Genomic DNA, 16,060 nt, shown 5'->3' with positions numbered 1-16,060 from the left:
AAACCCTCGACTGCTGCGGTGGTTGAGGGTTGACTCTCTTCATCCAGATCCGTAGGTTTTTGTGGGTCTGAGATCACTTCCAAAGATTCATTCGTTTCTGACTGAACCCGTGGAAATGTGGGCAACAAAAACCGATCCATTTTACCGCTAGCTCTACCTTTCACTCGTTCACAGGTGGAAAATGAGGTCAAAGGTTAACATCAAATTCCTGTTTTGGTTTAAGTTTTTACTATCTATATGATAATTTACTGATTATTTGTGCTTTGTGTGTTAAATATTATCACATACACACGTTAAATTAAAATTAAATTGTAAAAAAAAAATCAAACATTTACTTGGGGTGCTATGGGGGTGCAATGACTAATCCAGGGGTAGCTATAGCGCCCCCTAGCAACCCCCCCCCCCCCCCCCCCCGGCGCCGCCACTGATGAGACATCATTATAAAAGCGAATCATCCCAAGACCACAGCAGAGAACAACTCTGCTGTCCTGTAGGAGTCAGTAAGGAAACCAGAGATGTAGATAGTCAAGTGATAGAGACCTTTAACACACTTAGGAGAACACACACAGAGAAATGCTCTCTCAGGAGTTATTTTACCTTCCATCTTCTCAACCTCTCATTGTATCTCTGCACTTGTCACATCTTTTTATTTTAGTTCAAATGTATTTTTGAACAAAAAAGACACTGGTTTTTGAACACTTTCATAAAATGTTTGAGGAAAAAGTTAACTGAATGCAAATTCTGTGTAATCATAAGGAAACTAATGTTCAAATAGTTGTTGAGAATGCGCTGTCACCTCGGGGTGCACGGGAATTGAGGAATAGTTGGTTGAAGCTGGAGGGGAGGAGGTGTTTTTCTAAGCGTGTGCTAGGGGAACACAATTAATGAGGACAGGGAAACAAAAATGTACAGTGAATGAATATGAAATTGAGAAGATTGGTGTTGCAGTTAAAGGTTACCCGTTACTACTGGGTGAATAGGAACAAATAACAATCATCTGTTTATGACCTGCAGTTTAATCACAGAGGTGTCTCAAGACCACATACATGCACACGGAAGGTTATATATTCATCAAAACAAAATCCTTCTCATTAAGATCGCTGCATGAACTGGATTTTCCTCCGAGTTCTTGAGTTTCTGTCTGCATTCCTTCTTCTGTACACGGATTTCAATTTATTCTCTCCATCAAAAAAGCTTTAATGCTGCCACCTGCACACAACTGGTTCAAGTCCATGTGGTAAAGCACGTTCACAGCCACTTAAACTAAATCTATGTAATAAAGGCATTCTGCTGCCTCTTTCAAACTTCTTTTGTTTACTTTAACTCATGGACTTCTTATACCCTTGATGGATGGATGGATGGATGGACAGATGGATGGGTGGATTGATGAATGAAGAGATGGATGGATGGATGCATCAAATTATGAGTGGATTGATGGTTTAGGGCAGGGATTCCCAAAGTGTGGTGCGCACACCCCCATGGGTGCGCGAGCTGCCGCTAGGGGGTGCGCGAGGTGAAAAGTGTAATGGCTGCGGAGCTCAGAGAAGTTTGTCATATGTCACCATTAGCGTAGCCAGAAACTCATTTGTGGGTGGGCCAAAGAAAAAGTAAGTGGGCCCAATAAATGTAATTGAAAACAAGTATATTTTTGCGCGCGCGCGCGTGTCCTCCACATGTGCCCTAGCTTCATAATAACAATGCGCCGAGCTCCAGCACTCTGGCCTGCGCACGCCGATATGTTCCGTATTTGATCATTTTTAACGATGTTGGAGAAATCTGAAGGTGGCGAGTCATTCTGGCAGATTGTAATTAACACCTGTCTCATGCAGGTGTTCTGACATTGTAAACCTCACACACAGAACATTGTGGATGTAACAAAATAACAAGAAATGATTCCCATTCAGCGCACTGAAGATCTGAAGTTCAGAGTGCGTCTGTCAGAGGTCAGACGTGTTCCAGCGGAACCACGGCTCGCGGGTGCACAAGTGAGCACATCTGGGCTGGGCAGAAGGAATTTTACAACATTGGTTTAAATAGCGCGAGACGCGGTGACTTGAGCGGCTGTGCCGCGCGCACACACACGCACAGATTCAATAAGCGCACACGCTGCTTTAACTCCGGCGCGCCGTCAGACTGAAGGCAGAAATGAACGCTGCCTCCACCGTGATAAAAACTTTTAAGAGGTTATTTTTCATTCAAGGTCAAATTAAGATATTAGCTTCTGGGATGAGTTGGGTCTGCTCCAGCCAGTGACTCCTCATGAACCTGACCACAAGTCCTGTTACTGCAGCATTTGTTATTCCGGTCCGCATGACAGCGGATCGCAGATTCAGCCACACCATAAAACAGCAATAAGTCGGTCTGAGGCAAAAGTGAACCTCATGGCTATATCTTGTCCCCTATAGACATTTGATTACGCACAAGTAGGTGATCAGCTCAGGTTTATGCAGAGCAGAAGGAAGGAGAGCGCTCTGGCCGCATAGGTTAAACGTTCCTACTTTAAGAAAACCGTTAAATTGCATTATTTATGTGCTACCTGGGCACTCTAAATATTTATTCAAAATGAAATCAAAGGAAATTGTAATGGTATCGAATGCTTGTTAATTACTATTTAAAAAATTAAAGTGATGGGGAATTTTTTAGCCCCCTCTGTTTAGCTTGACATCTGATATATATATATATATATATATATATATATATATATATATATATATATGGTCGGGACATAGAAGGGGGTGCGCGGCTAAATAAGTTTGGGAATCACTGGTTTAGGGTTTAGGAAATTGAGTGCTTTAAGAGCTCTGTATATATATATATATATATATATATATATATATATATATATATATATATTACCTCTACTTATGACCAATAAGCTGTGATACTCAGGGACTCCCTAAGTGTGGTGCGCACACCCCCATGGGTGCGCGAGCTGCCGCTAGGGGGTGTGCGAGGTGAAAAGTGTAATGGCCGCGGAGCTCAGAGAAGTCTGTCATATGTCACCATTAGTGTAGCCAGAAACTCATTTGTGGGTGGGCCTAAGAAAAAGTAAGTGGGCACAATAAATGTAATTGAAAACAAGTATATTTTTGCGCGCGCGCGCGTGTCCTCCGCATGTGCCCTAGCTTCATAATAACAATGCACCGAGCTTCAGCACTCTGGCCTGCGCACGCCGATATGTTCCGTATCGTTTGTTGGAGAAATCTGAATGTGGTGCACCTGGCAGATTGTAATTAACACGCTGTCTCATGCAGATGTTCTGACATTGTAAACCTCACACACAGAACATTATGTAACAAAATAAATCAAGAAATGATTCCCATCTGAGCATTTTAGCATCTTCATCCTTTATTATAATATAATAATATAATATTATAATATTATTATTTTAGCACACTGACTGTGGGACAGCATTCTAACAGCGCGCTGAAGATCTGAAGTTCAGAGTGCGTCTGTCAGAGGTCAGACGCGATCCAGCGGAACCACGGCTAACGGGTGCACATGTGAGCACATCTGGGCTGGGCAGAAGTAATTTTACTACATTGGTTTAAATAGCGCCAATAACGAGATGCAGTGACTTGAGCGGCTCATGGAGCTGTGCCACACACACACACACACACACACACACACACACACACACACACACACACACACACACACACACACACACACACAGTTTCAATAAGCACACGCGCCGCGCCGTCAGACTGAAGGCAGAAATGAGCGCTGCCTCCTCTGTGATAAAAAAAAAAAACTTTTGAGAGGTTTTATAACAACATTTTTCATTCTAGGTCAAATTAAGATATTATCTTCAATTTTGGGATGACGTATGAAATTCGAGTCCGCTCCAGCCAGTGGAGGAGGTCATAAACCTGACCACAACTCCTGTTACTGCAGCATTTGTTATTCCAGTCTGCGTGGCAGTGTATGGCAGATTCAGCCACACCATAAAACAGCAATAAGTCGGTCTGAGGCAAAAGTGAACCTCATGGCTATAGCTTTTCCATCTTTCCCTATAGACATTTGATTACGCACAAGTAGGTGGCCAGTTCAGGTTTATGCAGAGCAGAAGGAAGGAGAGAGCTCTGGCCACGGGTTAAACGTTCCATGCGAAAACCATAAAATTGTATTTTTTATGTGCTACCTGGGCACTCTAAATATTTATTTAAAATTAAATCAAAGGATATTGTAATGGTATTGAATGTTTATTAATTAGGGCCTACTATTTAAAAAATGAAAGTGATGGGGAAAAAGGTCGATCATATTTCTTTAACCCTGTCTGTCGAGTGACTGTTTAGCTTGACGTCTGATATAGATATACATGGCTATATATATATATGGGAGCTGGGGGGGGGGGTGCGTCGACATGGCCGGGACATAGAAGGGGGTGCACGGCTAAATAAGTTTGGGAACCGCTGCTCTATCTAAATATAGAATATCAACCCTGCTTGGTCTTTGTGTGTTTATCAGAAAATTCTAGGATTCTTTATTTATTAAGGGATTGCACACACTTCGTTTTGATACATTAAAGAGTCAGGTTTATAAAAGTAAGAATTTATTTTACCAACGATTAAAACATGACAAGTTAACTAACATTTACTGTGAGTGGATGGAACTAGATACGATGTATGAAGCCTGTGTGAATGCGATGTTATCAGAACTTCTGGATCTAGGAGAGCTGAGCTCTGGATGTAAAAGAATTTGGTTTGCGTTAAGCTATGAAGATGATTATTATCAAAAGCACATCAGACGCTATCTGTGTGTCTACTTCACCCGTTTTCGGAGACCCTCTTGGTGGACCCGAAGGTCAGAGAGGTCGGATGACCTCTGGCACCGAAGGGCTGTAGAATACCGTGGCACCGACTCTTCAGTCCAGAGATGTCTCGGGCCACGACAGATGGATGGAACCGCGCGTCTGGGACTCTTTAAGGAGTCGGAACAATATCAGCTTGTTCTGCAGGAACTGTTGCTGTATCAGCTTTGCAGGTGCACAAAGGTTTTGACGACGTGTCAAAAGCTTTGATGGGTTAAAGAGGTCTTGCTTCAATTCCATGCTGTAGTTCTTTTTTTAAAACACAGAACAGTTTTGTTACCTGTTTTCCCGCTACGTTTCGTTTGCGGCTGCAAACTTCCTCAGGCTGACGCCAGGTAACAAAACTGTTCTGTGTTTTAAGAAAAGAACTACAGCATGGAATTGGAAACGCGACACAGCAAGAACACACCTAAGAGGTCTTGCTTCAGATGGTCGGTCTGAAGCTTTTCTCAACAACTGCTGAATCACCAGAGTGTTCCAGTTTGAATGTTCTCATGTTATGATTTGTGTAGCCAACCAGAGGTTGACAAGTTTGAGGAACATTACCAAGAGTCTCAGAAACACGCCTTTGATACCGGATGCTCTGATCTGGGGTAAAGGCTATTTATGAGTCATGAGTTTAACTTAACTTTACTTTGTTCTTGTGTGAGTGCAAATGGTGATGATCTTGTCATGTAAACATGCTGAAACATATTTCAATCACTGTAATCATAACATAACATTCATTTCAAACTTCAATCATTAAGCACAGATTAACCCTCTGGGGTCCAGGGTGTATTTTGCTGTTTTTGACTAATTTAGAGTTTTCCTTTGTATTTCCAAAATAAAAACCATAACCACTGCCTTATGTGGTACCAATCTTTTCAGCACAACCTGGACTTTATGAATTTATACTTTTTATATTATGACATAAAGGGGTTGCATATTAGACACTCAAAAACATAAAATCCGAATTGGAAAAAAATTGTTTATTTTACTGTGAAACCAACAAGCATTTATGACGAATGTTTTTTATAATTTAGAATGGTAATCTAGACTGTACATTTACCAACGAATAACAAATAAAAAATATATTAGCCCTCTGGGGTCCAGGGTGTGAATCACCGTTTTTGACTCATTTAGGTTTTTCTTTTGTATTTTCTAATAAAAACAGCAAATATTGCCTTATGGGGTATCTTTTTCTTTCAGGACAACCTGGACTATTTGGCAATAATGAACATGCATTTTGGAGTGGGGAGTGGCTCTGTCTCACGCCGAGATCTGACAGCTGCGCGGCGCTGCCAGTGCCCACTCCTCTTGTTGGATCTCCAAGGAGCTGGATCTCTGCCTTCATCCTCTACCTCATCATGACCCAACTCTTCTATGAGGAAGGATGGATCTGCCACATCGTCATCAACCTCCTCGCTATTTGCCTCAGACTCCGGCTGTGAGTCTCCGTCCACATTGTCTGCTTCCAGTTCAAAAAACAGCCATACTATCTGAACTGCCTGGTGGACATTTATCTTTCTCATCATCCTTTATATAAGCCTAATAAAAGCCTACTAAACTGCAGAGACAATATATCTGTCCAGATCGCTCCAAAATATGACGTTTACGTCAATACCTGTCTAATTGTTTGTTGTTTCTCCGTTCGCGCCAGTGCTTTCCCCGCGAAGCGGCTCCTTTTTGCGCACATCTCGTTACTCGTGCAGCCTCTCTCAGCTACATAATGACAGTTTTTATCAACTGAAAATGTGAGACTTCCACCAACAGTCGCTGACGTCGTTTGGTCCGTTTTAGGGGGGCTTCAAATTGAATGAACAATTTGTTTAAATACAAATTGTTTTAATAATGTGTTGCATACTTTACATTAATCAATGATGGGTTAAAATTAATAATGTCCCTGCAATGTTTTATTGTAAAGTACAGGACACATTTTATGTTAGCATGTGCTAACATAAAAAACAGCCATCATCATTCTGATAAGAAGCCATTTTACCTCGAGATCCTCACTGCTCCAATGATCGATCCATCCGCCTGTTACGATGGTCCAGTGCCCTCAGGTGACCAATCAGCCAAAATGCTTTTGGGACAACTCAAGTTGCAAGGGTGGGCTGGGAGCCTTAAGTAGCCGTGACCCTCGAACAGGTGCTCCCCTGTGACGCTCTTCTGGACACCAGTTCAGACTTCACTCTCATGTCTCATTCTCTTTTCAACTGCCTCTGCCTGGCTACTGGAGGAGGAAGTTGACCACCAGAACTCACCTCATGTGCAATGAATATCTGTGCATGTGCTCCAGGTGACACGACCTTTTCGTTCGTTTCTCTTCTTCACTTGATTGTCAGTCCTATGTTGATGAATGATGACACACCTCGTGTACATTTCTGACCTCAGTTCCATGCCTTTGATCCTTTGTATTGGTTTTGCGGAGCTCCTTGTCCCTGCTGTCGATCTAGAGGGGGGGGGGGCACAGCACCTACTCGGCTCCGTTGTGGCCGGTAAGTAAACCTAATAGTAAATTTGAATGGCTTTTTAGGTTTAACTCTGAGCAGGATTTTGGTCAGCTGACAAGCAGTTTTTAAATGCGCTATATAAATAAAATTGGATTGGATAATAGTAAATGGCGACTAACCATTGAATACAGGAAACTTAACCACAAGTTCCATTGTCTCAGTGGCCGATGGCCTGCCTGGAACAAGATCTTCTGAAGGTGAGAGATGCTAAATGCTTTTCCACCCTTAACATTGGGTATGGATTCTGGACAATCCCTGTCCATGAGTCTGACCAATATAAATTAGCGTTCACCTTCACCAACCGCCAATAGACCTTCACACAGTGTTCATTTGGCTACTCAAACTCACCCTCTGAGTTCAACATCCTCTTGGACAAAGCCTGCCCCGATGCTCAGAAGTGAGGTACCATCATCTACGTCGATGATATTCTGATTTGTAAACAAACTTTCGATGGGTTAAAATTAAAAGTAATGTTTTTCTTGTAAGGATTTATTTCAGATCTTAAACAACACCAGATTAGTGTTTGTTGATTTTAAGAATTAAATCTATCAGTATATTCACACCTCATAATATCATTATTAATGTTTAACATTTTTACTTCACATTAAGAATAACCTCTAAGTGTCTGAGGGAAGCAGTGATTCCCTGAGAAATTTGGTTAATGCCTTTTAAAACTAGTCCAATTCTGATTTGTCTAAATTTGTCAACAACAGTTAATTAAGGTTAGACCACTTCCTGATCTACTCAGTTCTATGCCGCCTCCTGGTTCGGCCGACCGGGTGAGCAAAGCAGTTGGGACCATCCTCTCTTTGACCTCAAGGTCAAAAGCCCTGCAAGTGTTTTCAGATGCTACAACACCTCCGACGTGGAAAGTCTAACTTGCAGACCCTGGTAGTATCTTGTGGCTGGTGCTATCTGAAGTCAAAGGGAGCTGCAACTCTTTGAGATTCGAGGAGCCACTCCATCCGGTGACATCACCACTCTGGATGCCTTTCCTCCAGAGAGTTGCCATCACACAAGAGTATCGTAGACTTGCACACTGGTGTCAGGTGTGTTTATGAACTATCCATAGCTTTATAAACCATACAGTCAAACTGACTTTACAACCCAGACATCTCAAGATATCTCAGATACTTAATAAGGTGTTGCTACTTAAACATCTAGCTTACATTCCATCATTTTATTCATTTTCTTTAATCTTGCACATCCATCATTGCATTTATACTTTGTCATGTACAGTGGTGAGAAAAAACTATTTGCCCCCTTCCTGATTTCTTATTATTTTGCATGTTTGTCACACAAAATGTTTCTGATCATCAAACACATTTAACCATTAGTCAGAGATAACACAAGTAAACACAAAATGCAGTTTTGAAATGATGGCTTTTGTTATTTAGGGAGAGAACAAAATCCAAACCTACATTGCCCTGTGTTAAAAAGTAATTGCCCCCCTTGTTCAAAAAATAACCCAACTGTGGTGTTTCACACCTGAGTTCAATTTCTGTAGCCACCCCCAAGCCCGATTACTGCCACACCTGTTTCAATCAAGAAATCACTTAAATATGAGCTGCCTGACACAGAGAAGTAGACCAAAAGCACCTCAAAAGCTAGACATCATGCCAAGACCCAAAGAAATTCAAGAACAAATGAGAACTAAAGTAATTGAGATCCATCAGTCTGGTACATCTCAATGATTGCCAATACTTTTGGGAAAATACCCTGCAGACTGATGAGACAAAAGTTGAACTTTTTGGAAGGCAAATGTCCCGTTATATCTGGCGTAGAAGTAACACAGCATTTCAGACAAAGAACATCATACCAACAGTAAAACATGGTGGTGGTAGTGTGATGGTCTGGGGTTGTTTTGCTGCTTCAGGAACTGGAAGGCTTGCTGTGATAAATGGAACCATGAATTCTACCGTCTACCAAAACATCCTGAAGGAGAACGTCCGGCCGTCTTTTCGTCAACTAAAGCTGAAGCCATCTTGGGTGCTGCAGCAGGACAATGACCCAAAACACACCAGCAAATCCACCTCTGCATGGCTGAAGAACAACAAAATGAAGTCTTTGGAGTGGCCTAGTCAAAGTCCTGACCTGAATCCTATTGAGATGCCATGGCATGACCTTAAAAAGGCGGTTCATGCTAGAAAACCCTCAAATAAAGCTGAATTACAACAATTCTGCAAAGATGAGTGGGCCAAAATTCCTCCAGAGCGCTGTAAAAGACTCGTAGCAAGTTATCGCAAATGCTTGATTGCAGTTATTGCTGCTAAGGGAGGCCCAACCAGTTTTGTTCAGGGGGCAATTACTTTTTCACACAAGCCAATGTAGGTTTGGATTTTGTTCTCTCCCTAAATAATAAAAAACATCATTTTAAAACTGCATTTTGTCTTTACTTGTGTTATCTTTGACTAACGGTTAAATGTGTTTGACAATCAGAAACATTTTGTGTGACAAACATGCAAAAGAATAAGAAATCAGGAAGGGGGCAGATAGTTTTTCACACCACTGTATAATCGATAGTTTAGAAAGATAGAATTAAACTCATTTTTATAAACTATATCCTTGACTCTGTCTGAATTAATATGAAGTGTGTTCCCTGAATAGTCCAACGAACTGAAGGTAATATTGAATAAAATATTCAAAGACCAATTGGATTGATATTTCATATTTATATGGAATGTCACATCTTACTGATCCTATGTAGCAACAATCCACCACGCTACATAAAAATAAAAAAGGAAGTAATGGATGGACGGATGCATCAAAGGATGGGTGGATGGACGGATGAATGAATTGATGAAAGGACTGATGGATGAATTGATGGATGGGTGGATGGATGGGTGCATTGATGGATGGAAGGATAGATGAATGGATGGATGCATGGATACATGGATGCATGCATTTAAAGATGGGTTGATTGATGGAAGGATAAATTAATGGACGGAAGGATGGATGGATGGATGAATGCATGGATACATGGATGCATGCATCAAAAGATGGGTTGATTGATGGAAGGATAAATTAATGGACGGAAGGATGGATGGATGGATGAATGCATGGATACATGGATGCATGCATCAAAAGATGGGTTGATTGATGGAAGGATAAATTAATGGACGGAAGGATGGATGGATGGATGAATGCATGGATACATGGATGCATGCATCAAAAGATGGGTTGATTGATGGAAGGATAAATTAATGGACGGAAGGATGGATGGATGGATGGATGAATGGATGCACCATATGTTATGACTGAATGCAGCCAGGTTTGTGTGAAAAGCAGAAGTCTGAGCGAAGTCAGCCAGCTTCTCTCTGTTGCCTCGAGCCAGTCATTTTATTTGAGATGGCTGTGATGTATGAGAGGGGGGAGGAAAGACAGAATGGGTGAGAGAGGCTGGAAAGTAGAATTTTGTGTGGCTGTCTCCTTACAAGTTCTTACTCCTTACAAGAACTTGCTCTTGCTTTCTGTCTCTCTGCAGTCTCAGCAGGAACTTATATCCACAGAGAGCCTGGGATCCCATCTAAGTCCATGAAAATGTTGACTGACTGAATACAATCAATTGGAAACAAAACCAGTCCCAGTTTTGACACAAGACATGTGAAAAGATGCAAATTAATTTGGTGGAGCACGGTGGAGCTCTCAGCCACCATCTGCTGCCATCTTGCTTTTGTCCAAGTACATTTAGTAAAACCACAGTGAGCATTTCATGTTTTATTACTCATTTACACCAATTCTCCCATTTAGTTACAAGAGGCATACATTTTAGTACTGATTTCCGAAAGATAAGCTTACATTTTAAATTATTGCCTTTTGTCAATTTTAATTAGTTTAATAAGTTCTATGTTTCTCAGTTATTGTGAGCCTGCAACATCAAGTCCATTGTTATACGGTCTTTTCTGTAACCAGTACTTGTTAATATTAGCACATCTGTGCACTGGTGATAATGTAGCTTTGACCAAGGTCTTGTTAAGCATTTGTCATAATGAGCAATAGCTTTACTATGCATTCTGATTCCAAATAACCTGAACAAGTAGTATGTTTTTCTCTGCGGCTCAATAGTGTTTTACTTCTTCTGTAAGGAAGATCCTCTATACTCTTGGTGTAAAACATTTTTATTGACATGTTTATTTTCCCTTTCTTGTCCAGATCTAACAACACAATTACATTTAATAACGCCACACCCTTCATCATGGTGTATCATTGAGTTTTGTAATAAATGAGAGCCACTAAAGTGTGTGCACTCTTCAAGGTTTTCTCCAGCACAACCCTTACTGATGGAAAGGTCAGCAGGATGAAGAGAATCACCATGGTTACACAGGACAAAAAAGGTAGAACCTCCTATTTCATCTCGTGTCTTCTGGATCCACCATGGTGTCAACAAAGAATGGCTGCATCCTCTCGGGCTTAGCTGGAAATGCTAATGCCAGCGTCCCACTGTGTGCCTTGTGTTTGAACACTTCTCTGCAAAGGCCTCCAGGGAAAATCCGTGAGACTAACAAGATTAATCCTCCCACAGTCTTTGTGGATGACCCCGCGAGGAAAGTTGACCAGTGAGCAGGATTGATGGCTTATCCCTTGAGGTCCGCGTGGCAGGAGTGAGGTGGTGTTCACTCCTCACCCTTGCCACATGGACCCAGGGGATAAACCATCAACCCTGCTCACTGGTCAACTTTCCTCGCGGGGTCACACCCATTAGGACAGTGGGACGGTTAAAGCAGACTGGAGCCTGACAAGCCACACAGACTGTGAAGCATCAGTTCGCTGCTCCAGTGTAAACACCTTTTACATTTTGGCTTCTCACTCCCTCTTCTCAGCCAGTCACACCAACGCCTGCACCTTTTACCAGATGTTTTGCTTTCACTTCCAAACACCTTTGTAATATAAAATGTTAGTGCTGGCAGGCTGTTGAATTTCACACCATGGAAGCATAAAGTGTGTTTGCCCAGAATGCACAAAGGCGTATGCAGTTTTTCAAGATAAAGAAAAGTATCTTGTCAATATTCAACTGCTGTCACCGGGTCATTTCATGATTGGGGGGGAATTTTGCATTAGTGGTAATTACCTTCTGTTTTTGAACGATGAACACATTTTATGTCTACATTTTATTCCTTGAATCTCACTGGTCAGATTCCAATATTTATATAAAAAGAAATAACGATTACCAAAAGATAAATTACTCCCGGGTTGCAAGGGAGGATTTTCAAACTGTTGGCCGATTTTCAAAGCATGTGAGACCACAAGTGTTAAAAATCATGCATATAACCATTTCAGTCATACAGTGTGCGATGTTCAGCAACACAGCCAAAAGTACACACTACAAACAAACCCAGTTCATACACAAACTGTGCTTTTTCACATGGGCAATCTAACAAAATAAAATGTTATTTCAAAGTAAACAAACATGGTGGAGGAGAAGCGTGCAGTGTACTTCAATCTCCTCCCTTTCTGATTGGCCTGATGTCACATTCAACAAGCAGCGCCTTTGTTTATCCCCAAAAAACAGACCAAGACAATCCAACATGTTCGAAAGGCCGTATTTATGATCTGAGCAGTCCTAACATGCACAAGCACACAAGAGCACTCCTAACACACCACACATGGGAAGGAATATCTGAAAAGATTATCTTTAGAGCCATCATGTTGGGCAGAACCTTAAAAATGTTGGAAGTGAAACATTAAATAAAGCCATCAAGGCCTTTACCACCACTTTCAAGCCTAAAGTCTTGTTTAGACGGGGAGGAACAATGAAAAAACAACATCTTTAATGGTAAAGTGGATGTTTTATTTGTCTTCACAAATAAAAAGAACCATGCTTATTCATCACAGACAGGAAAATAAAAAACAAAACAAAATGCTCAGTCTTTTGAATCTGACTCAGTTGTCAGAAGATCTTCTCAGAATGTGAATAATAGCACTCTTTGAAGATTGAAATTCTTTTAAAAAATCTGAGCCTAAGCCCCCAGATTTCAGCCCCCAACCACGATCTCTCATGGACCAAACCCATCTCCGTACAGCTCCTCTGTTTCCCCTAAACAATGATCACAGCATTGTTTCAATTTAATTTGGGCCTCTAGTCTCCAGACGTCTTAATAACCTGGAAGAGTGTGACATTATAGAGCACCTGGTGTCCGTTGTTCCAGGTGTATAGAACCCTCTCCCGAGGGTTGTAGTCCATCATGGAGATGTGGGAGTACTGATTGTGAAATGGGATGTCTGTGTATTCATAGCTTGATGTGTTGGTGTAGTAGGCAAAGTAGATCTTAGCACCAGCAAGGTGGGAGTTTGTGACATACAGTGTGCCACAGATCATGAAAGACTCTCCAGCACTACGCTTGGGAAAACCCGTGTCCCAGGTTTGCAGCACTTCCAGACTCTGGGGTTCCAGGCGGCTGATGACGATGTTCCCAGCATTGGGGATGGTGGTGTAAACAGCCCAAAGTCCATTCTCATCCGCCATCAGGTCAATGTCAGAGGAGCCACCCCAGGAATACGGGAAAGTGTTGTTGTATCCGGCTCCGCCGAGGCTGCGCTGCACAAGCACGCTACGGGAACGGAAGTGATACTTGATAATGATGTTGCTCTGGTACTTGTTGTAGTAGAGTGAGCCGTTGTAGACCACGTGGCCTGTGCCAGCCCAAGGATGTGGGAGCAAGTGTTGCACAAAGTTCTGGCCCTTCATGAAGTCGTTCATCGTACGATATTCGAGGACACGCCGCCCCTTGAAGTAACCGTCCATGGACCAGACCTGTTGAAAACAAAAGACACACAGATAAAAAAATAGATTCCCAGTGGAAGAATAAGTCAGATTAAAGAGACTAATGCAAAGATCTGAAGGTTATGAGGGATTATTCCTGTATTGCACCTGGCACACCGCTCTGCAACACCTTAATGTTTCAGTAATGTTTTGCTAGCGGCGTTGCCTCAAGCAAGGTAGGAATGATGAATGTGTGGTGAATCTACTTGTTTGAGTGGAGATATGTGCCTTCATGCTGTTGTGCATAAGTGGATGCTTGTGTGTGTGTGTGTGTGTGTGTGTGTGTGTGTGTGTGTGTGTGTGTGTGTGTGTGTGTGTGTGTGTGTACAGTTATTGATCTCTCCTGCATGTGGGTGATGGTGGTTGCCTGTGCTTTCCAGGCAACCACCACTTGCGCTCCCTGCCCTTTTTCAGTCCCCGTTTACAGAAAATCGATCCATTTAGCAACTCTATCTTTTTCCCTGAGCGCCCTCAGCGGATCTATCTACTGACACAACTTGCCTCTCTGGTTGCATCTCAGTTTTCATCCCCCCGTCACTTCCATGGAGGCGCAATTCAGCTTTCAATTGATTCCATTAAATTGTCATATTGGGTATTTATTTATTTTGATGCGCCTTTGCTGAGCTAAAACAATATTTTTTTTATTCTCCCCCATCATATTTCGTCTCCCGCCCACACTCAGGCTTTACTCTTGTAAAGAGTGGGTTCCTTTCAGCTGCAGTGAGTGGTGGAGGAAAAGAGTTGTGTTGGTGTGGTACAACAGATGAATTATGGAGGAGGGCAGATTGTAAAGCTTTAAACACGGTTTCTTATGTGGTTGCAAAACAAGTGCTTTTGAGCTGAACGGAAGCAGGAGGCTGAGCCAGGGCGAAGCTCTGACCCTTCAGCGACCTTTAGACATAAAACAATGATGACTGCATAGATGGTAGATGTATCTATCTATTGAAACAATAGGAACGTGTCTATTATATTAGCTTACTGACACTGTCGTCAGAATGGCCAACCTCATCTCTTCTGCTAAACTCCATCAGCTACAGTTCTCCTTTAAAATAATCACTAAAAATCTTCTTTTCACACCTTTCATTCCCAAATCCTCCATGCTTTGTTTTTTCTCGTTCCCACATCTACCTACATGTTATCTCTGGTCTCTGGAAGCTATTGAGTTTGAGTCCAGAGCATTGGCGCACGTTCCTAGTAATTACCCAGGTGATTCAGAGAACAGCTCACTCATTTCTCCTGTGATGATGAAGCAATTAATCAGCTGTAGTTTAAAAAAAAGACAGGTAGGAGGGAAATAGATGCAATTCATCAGTGACAAAGCTTAACATTCCCATTTCTCTCTCTGTGTTTGTCATTTTCTTCCCTCATCAGAGGTCTTGCTCAGGCAAAACAGTCAATCAGTCACCGTCAAAGCATGACAGCACTGCTGTGAGGGATGTTTGTTTTTGTTTCTGTTGACTTTGTTTATCCTCTGTTTGGTAATGTCATCTTTTGCTTCTTGAAGTTCGAAGAAGAAGGAGGGAAGGAGACTTACTCTGTTGTCTGAGCTGGGTATCATCGTATCTGTCATCCAGGAGCCAAATCTTGATCCTGATGCTCGAACTGTGATGGGGTTGCTGACACCAGTGAGCTTCCCACAGCCTGGAGGTCAAGTAAGCGGATGAAGAAAAGGAAGACATCCAATGACCCATCGAGTAACTTTTATTTGGTTTTAGATTGCAAAGCAGTAAATATTATTTCTCCCAAAGTCACTTTAAGCCACTTTTCAAAAACGTTAAGACATTTTACCTCCATAACAGGATTAGTACTTTCCTTGAACATGCTGCCTTAAAGGGATACGTTGCAACTTTTTCATATTTTAAAATAATTTTCTTGATCCGGTATGTGCTAAAATGACCCTTTACATGGTTAATGAAAGGCCGTCCCGCTCCTATCACTCCCTGTGGCAAGGATATTCCACTTGCAGCTTCACAGTTGCTGGTCCGCTCAGTTGGG

At 41.9% G+C, this 16,060-nt stretch overlaps 1 protein-coding gene across 6 annotated transcripts in view; it reads right to left on the bottom strand.

The window, feature by feature from the left end:
- Positions 1 to 11,407: 11,407 nt before the first annotated feature.
- olfm2a (olfactomedin 2a) overlaps positions 11,408 to 16,060 on the bottom strand; it is a 59,179-nt gene continuing 54,526 nt past the window's right edge. For all 6 annotated transcript variants that reach the window (XM_015948499.3, XM_015948500.3, XM_015948495.3 and 3 more), the window contains exons 5-6: positions 15,600 to 15,706; positions 11,408 to 14,056 (exon numbers count right to left, since the gene is read on the bottom strand). In XM_015948499.3, the coding sequence (XP_015803985.3) occupies positions 13,382 to 14,056; positions 15,600 to 15,706 (782 nt within the window). In that variant the 3' untranslated portion in view covers positions 11,408 to 13,381. The remainder of the gene's footprint in view (positions 14,057 to 15,599; positions 15,707 to 16,060) is intronic.

This window comes from Nothobranchius furzeri, chromosome 5 (assembly GCF_043380555.1).
Source record: "Nothobranchius furzeri strain GRZ-AD chromosome 5, NfurGRZ-RIMD1, whole genome shotgun sequence".
In the NCBI taxonomy this organism is placed as follows: Eukaryota; Metazoa; Chordata; class Actinopteri; order Cyprinodontiformes; family Nothobranchiidae; genus Nothobranchius; species Nothobranchius furzeri.
Note: the sequence above shows the minus strand (reverse complement) of the source record. Positions and strands in the feature narration are given on the sequence as shown.